Raw genomic sequence first — 6,190 nt, forward strand, 5'->3', positions numbered from 1 at the left:
CAAAATAACGCTGAGCACCACTACTAGCTCAGTGAGAATTGGGAGAGGGCTCTATCCAAGTCGTTCGAAACTTAACGAGATTGCAGACAGGATGATCGCCTTCCGTGCTATTTTTTTAATTTCATGTGGATTAATTTTCCCGTACATCAAACTGATCCGGATTAATTTGCCCTTATAGCAAACTGAGAAGAGTTAAGAATATAGGTTTTATGATGAACGAAGGCACAACGAAGCATATAAGCGAGAATCAATCTCAACAACCCACTCTGCAGTATGAAACAGAAGAATGGACTTCGACATCAGATGAAACGTCACAGGGAGTTTTCGAGAGAAGTTCTTCGAAAAACTCTACGCATTTACACAGGCATTTACATAGTTGAACGATTTAAGACCTATCTACTGCGTTGCCTGAACCTGTTGTACGAATGTATGGGAATGCTCTTGCGCAGAAGTTATCCATATCGGAACCTGCCTATGAAAGTTGGGAAAGAGCGTGGTCAGTACACTGCTGAAGGGATCAAGTGGAGAATGATCTAGAATCCCTTGAAATATTAAACTGAAGCCAGGTAGCGAAAAACTTCAAAAGCGGAATGTTGTTCGAGACTTAAGAGTTTTGGAAATTTAAAAAAAAATTGTAAGGCCGAAATGGTAGATTAAGTTTTGCACTTGAACTTATTGTAATGCAAAGAACTCTAAACATTCTGCATCTGTTCCTGGTTTTTTACTTTATTCATCTACTCAGTGTGGCTTCATTTTATTGCACAGCACCGTACGTTTGTTTATAAAAAAAAAGAAAATATGTAAGTATTTGTAAAAGTTGATAAGCCGTGAGAATCTGAGAATTTTTGCAAATTGCGTGCTTATACAGATTTGATTTGATTTTGGTTTATGCAAACACGTTAAGAGAACTTTGTTTACTATTTGAAAGCGTTTGTTTGTTCTCTTATATTTTTGTTTAATTTCTAAACTGGTTTCAAAAAATTTAGGCACAGCTTTTATTCCTTGTGGGTTTATAAGTTGACTTCTTCGTATGTAAATAGATTTTTTACAATGCCTAATAAATAAATCCCAATAGGTTAGGTTGGGATGGCCGGTCCTTGAATACCTTACGTGCCATGAATGTGGCTATGGCGATACGAAAAGTTTGCTCGACGACCAAACTGAAAAAGTAGGACATGTGTTATCAAATGACTCCGTTCTCTAGATGTTTTCTAGGGCATATCCTATTTACTGTTTCTATATCTGATATCTTTGTCACTCCTAATAGTTTGAGTCTTAGGGTGGTTTCCTACTAATTACAACTCCCACTTCCCTCTTCTGCTTTCAGTACCTTCATTGTCAGATTAAATTTTTTTGGTTCTAAAAACAATAAACCATAACCAATCCAATTTAGAGTCGCTAGAAAAATATTTTTCTTGAATAATTCTAGTTAGAAGAAAGAAACCTCAAATAATAGCTGATGGGAAAAACTCCCCAGAATTCTAGCGCTAAATTTTGGATGTGAGGAAAGGACAAATTCTTGTAGCAATAATAATTCAGACCTGCTTCGTGACGTATGTATGTATAAGTGCGAACTAGATACCCCCAAAACCTGAAAATTAAAAATATGTTCCACTACCAATCTGCTTTATAGCCGTTTGAGAAAAAGACTGAGGTCTAGAGTGAACGAAAACTTTGCAGCTTACCAGAGCTGCTTCAGATCTGTGTTGTCGAAAAAGGATAGACTCATTAGCACATTTGCAGCAACGACATGGCTGACAGATTTAAATTCAAAACTATGAGGGACTTCGGCTATCCGGAAACTAGCGGCAACAATGTCATCCCAGCATCCAAGGAATATTCACAAACAAGTGCTTCCTTTGACTACGCTGAACTGAGTATTCTCGCCTCATTGTGTATATTAAGCTCTGGTGTTTAACAAAACGGCGTGAAACAAACGCGAGCTGTGAGGTATCAAAGATCATGTGCAAGTTTTAGGCTTTTCAACTAAACAAAATTAGTCTTATCACTAAAGAAAAGAACTGTGAGCTTATGATGGGCGTTCTTTTGGTAACATTCACATAAATTCTTCTTCTTGTGGCGTAAGATAATAGATGAACGATTTTAGCGAGTATTATCGCTGATCATGTTCATGTTCCTTTGCCGGATATCCGATACGTTCTGGAAAATAGCTTAATTTGGGTACCACCATATCTTTGGAAGGATTTGATATGACCACGTCGAGCATTAGTTCTGTGGATTTTAGTCACCTCTTACGACAGCATACCTACCGTGGGCATTTTTTAAGTTTGGTCAATGATAGCAGTTTAGAAGAAAAAACTTAAGGTTTTTCGCTCTGTTAAGTGGGAACATCCAGTCATAGAAATGCGGCGTAACGGATTTAACAGGGTTATACTGAAATAATTTCGCGGCCACCGTTGTGTGATGGTAGCGTGCTCCACCTACCACACCGTATGCCCTGGGTTCACACCCCGGGCAAAGCAACATCAAACATTTTAGAAATAAGGTTTTTCAATTAGAAGAAAATTTTTCTAAGCGGGGTCGCCCCTCATACATTTTTTTATCATGGTCTGGTGGTGCCTCATCATATATAGATTGATGACTTAGAATCATGAACTGCGTCAAAGAAAGGTGCTGCGGCCCTTGAAATATTATAAAAAAGCGTCGGCCTAGAAAATGTCTCTATTGACTCCCTAGATTATTTGACAGCAGAGGAAGAAGACCCCACTGAGCTTGGATAAAAATATGGAGGATGACATCGTCTAGCGATAAGGAGGCTCTCTGAAAGTTTAAGGTATCGTTGTTGATGGTCATTTGTTAGACATTGTTCCGGTACGTTTCGCGAAAAATTTCATATTATCATGTTGAACCTTTTATTATTTGAAGTCGCCAGACATCACCTACGAAATGAATACGGGTAGATGACTTTAACTCTTAAGTTGTGAGTTGTGCTCGCAATTCCTTGGAAGGGTTGCGCTTCACAACCTCTTGAATGCTGAATGCCTCGTCTCCCTTAGTGCTTCCAATTGACTTCATATAAGTATAAATAACCATTAATTACAGGCGTAGCTCGCTACATGATGTCCTCAGAGGTCTTTTACACTATTCCATTTTCTGGACAAATTTTTGATGTTCAACCATAGTTGTAAGTCTTAATCTGCCCCATTTTCTTAGGCTTATAAACATGTCGGCAACTGTGAATTCTTACAGACTCTTGTAATTTGTTACTTAAGTATAGTCCAATTTAATGTGTCAAAAAAATATGTTTCAATTGACAAACATTTTTACAATAATCAAGAGCGAATATTTTTTTCTTATCACTTCAAAATTCGGGTTCTGACTTCGTGTCCGTGCAAAATGAAAGCTCAACGCAAGATTTTTATATTACTCGGCGTATGCATCTCGACTGCAGTGCTCTGCCTCATACTCGTCGCTTGTTTTTCCGGTTTTCGACACGAATCGCGCAAGTTTCGCGCATTGCTCTTCGTCATCGCATTCGTTTTGTTCTTCCATGTGCTCATTGGAGATTTTATAAAATTTCTGGCATATGCAACGTATAGCGCATTGAAAAAGAAGCCACCCGTACAAGAGGGACCAGATGTTGGACGTTCGGATGCTACAGATAACTACTATGAAGATGCGCTTGCACGTTTGCAAATGGCTAGCCATGATGCCGCGATGTATGTCACATCCGCACATTACAATGAATCGTTAAATCTGAAATATAAACAAATCTTGAATGATATGCGTTTGTATGGTTTGTATTTCTTTTTATTATTGCTTTTGGTAGTTGGTTCGCGGGATCCATTAGCCTATTATAATACGAACACAATTGAAACGGTACTATTGCAGAAACGTCTCGATAAAACTGGTCTGCTTTATTTGAATAGTATTGATGATGTCTACGATTATTTGGATCGTATTATAGTTAAAGCTTTCAATTTGGGACAAGATTATAATGGCGAAGTGATTGTGGAACCTGGTTGGATCCAATATGGTATAGCAAAATTGATGAGTGTCGTGCGTTTGCGTCAAGTGCGCCGCGCAGATAATCACATACAATTGAGTGCGCCGAATTTTGTGGAACAGAGCTTTATGCCGCGTTGGAAGTTGCCCTTCGAAGATTTGCGTTATATAAACCAATACATACATACCTATGGTCCATGGTTGGAGGATCAAATGGAACGGAATTTGTTTACACCGAAACTGCATTACGGTGATATACACACATATGCAGAGGATAACGGTTATGTTGCCTTTTTGTCACGCGATTATGAGAATAGTAAGAAAATATTGCGGTATCTCAAGAAATCGCATTGGATCGACCGTTATACCGCGGCGATCTTTGTTGATTTTACGCTGTACAATGTCGACCCGAATATTTTTAGCGTTTGCACGATTCTATTGGAGTATACGCCCTTCGGAAATGTGCTGCCGCACATCGAAGTGCTGAGTGTAGAGTTGCTTATGAATTTGGATAATATACCGGGCATATTTTTGTTGATTTTCCTTGTTTACCTTTTCGTCTTGATATATTTTACAAAGAATTTGATACTGAATATGATGTACAAGACAAAGATATCAGCCTCGCCATGGAACATTGTAGATTGCATTATTATTGGGTTGAATATTTTCATTATAATTATAATCGTTGTGCGCGAATTTAAAGTATTAGAGTTGATGCGAAAAATTGATACGTCAATGAAATTGGATTTCGTCGATTTTCGTATACCAGCACAAATCGATTATTTAGCTAATTTGTGTATTGGTTTTCTTATTTGCTTGGCTACGTTGCGCTTATGGAAGGTATTTCAGTTTGCCAAACCATTTCGTGTCTTCACACGCACCCTGTATCGTGCACGTTGGGCGCTGCTAACGCTTTTGCTGGTCATAATCGTTTGGTTATTTGCTATTGGTATTTCTTCTTATATAATCAATGGTAATTACACTCCACATTTTACGCGTCTACTCAGAAGCTTTTCGGCAGCAATGAGCTTTTCATTCGGTTTCAGTCACACTGTTAGTCCTGAAGATTTGACTTATGGTGGCCTCACACTTGGCTTCATTTTATATGCGCTTCTAATGTTTGTTATTGCTATTATATTGCTTAATTTATTTATCACGCTGATCTGTGATCACTTTACGGAGAATAAAAACACGCCAGATGATGATGAGGCAAGTGAACTGAGCTTTTTGGACTTTTTACGCGTAGAATTTGGCGGCTGTTGGCGTTGGTTCAAAAATACATGCTGTTGTAGTTGTTGCAATGCACGCGCTTATGATCCGGGAAAGGATAATGTTAAAGAAAACATAGAGAAGTCAGTGCAAAAGGCTGAACACAAACGCGAACAACTTGAGAAAGCAAAAGATAAGGAAGAGACCCCTGCATATAGTCGCAAGCTGCGCGAGTTAAGGCAGGTGCGTGCGATGGCCAACAAAATGAATACACAGGTGGCAATACTGCGGCGCTATCAACGCTGGTTTAAACGTTACGCTTATTAATTTTCAAAGTAGATGTTTAACGGTCTTCAACAATCTATGTGGATCATGCGAGTTCCGCTAAGGGAAACTGATAAAGGATATTGTTGTAAATGTTAAGAATTTGTAAATAAAATTTACTGCATTGAAAAAAATTGTTTCCAAAATTTTTGCAAAATACATAGTAACCAGTAAAGCCTAAAAGATTTTTCAACTGAAAACCTCTTACAGTGGAAGTCATCGTCCAACTGTCGTCTTTAAGATAAAATAATCGCCATCAACATATGTTAACAGTAAACTACACCGCATGATATATAATGATGGTAATGATGAGATATATGTAGGGCATGATCCTTGTTTGCTGATAGAAGAATTTACTTATCGAGGTGACTTGCATCTTCTAGGTTTCCCCTGTAGTTATGTTATTACTCTCTGGAGAGCAGCTTACTCTCATTTTGGAAAGGTCCGTTATTTTAATTTTCAGTTTACTTTCATCTATCTTCTTTCTCTTTTTACCTTTAGTTAGTTTTTAAGCTTACGTTTATATTGTCTTAAGATCGGCATCAAAAGCTTAACATAAAGTTTTTACGAACGGAAAACAAAAATTTAAAACCATTAGTAAAATATTTTAAAAAACTATTAAAAGAGTTGGCATCACGGCGGAACGATACAAGGTGGCAGCATGGGACAGCTGATTATAAACTTTTTTTAT

General features: G+C 37.9%; 1 protein-coding gene across 1 annotated transcript; it reads left to right on the forward strand.

Annotated features, from left to right (window-relative positions):
* The first annotated feature begins 3,357 nt into the window (after positions 1–3,357).
* LOC137237361 (polycystin-2-like) lies at positions 3,358–5,502 on the forward strand. Its single transcript, XM_067760898.1, has one exon. It carries the CDS (start codon positions 3,358–3,360, stop codon positions 5,500–5,502), a length of 2,145 nt encoding a protein of 714 aa, XP_067616999.1.
* The last annotated feature ends 688 nt before the right edge of the window (positions 5,503–6,190 follow it).

The sequence above is a fragment of the Eurosta solidaginis genome, chromosome 1, assembly GCF_040869045.1.
Source record: "Eurosta solidaginis isolate ZX-2024a chromosome 1, ASM4086904v1, whole genome shotgun sequence".
NCBI lineage: Eukaryota > Metazoa > Arthropoda > Insecta > Diptera > Tephritidae > Eurosta > Eurosta solidaginis.

Bases quoted from the DNA above. Each gene is read 5' to 3' on its own strand.
- LOC137237361 (XM_067760898.1), top strand. From the start codon at position 3,358: ATGAAAGCTCAACGCAAGATTTTTATATTACTCGGCGTATGCATCTCG.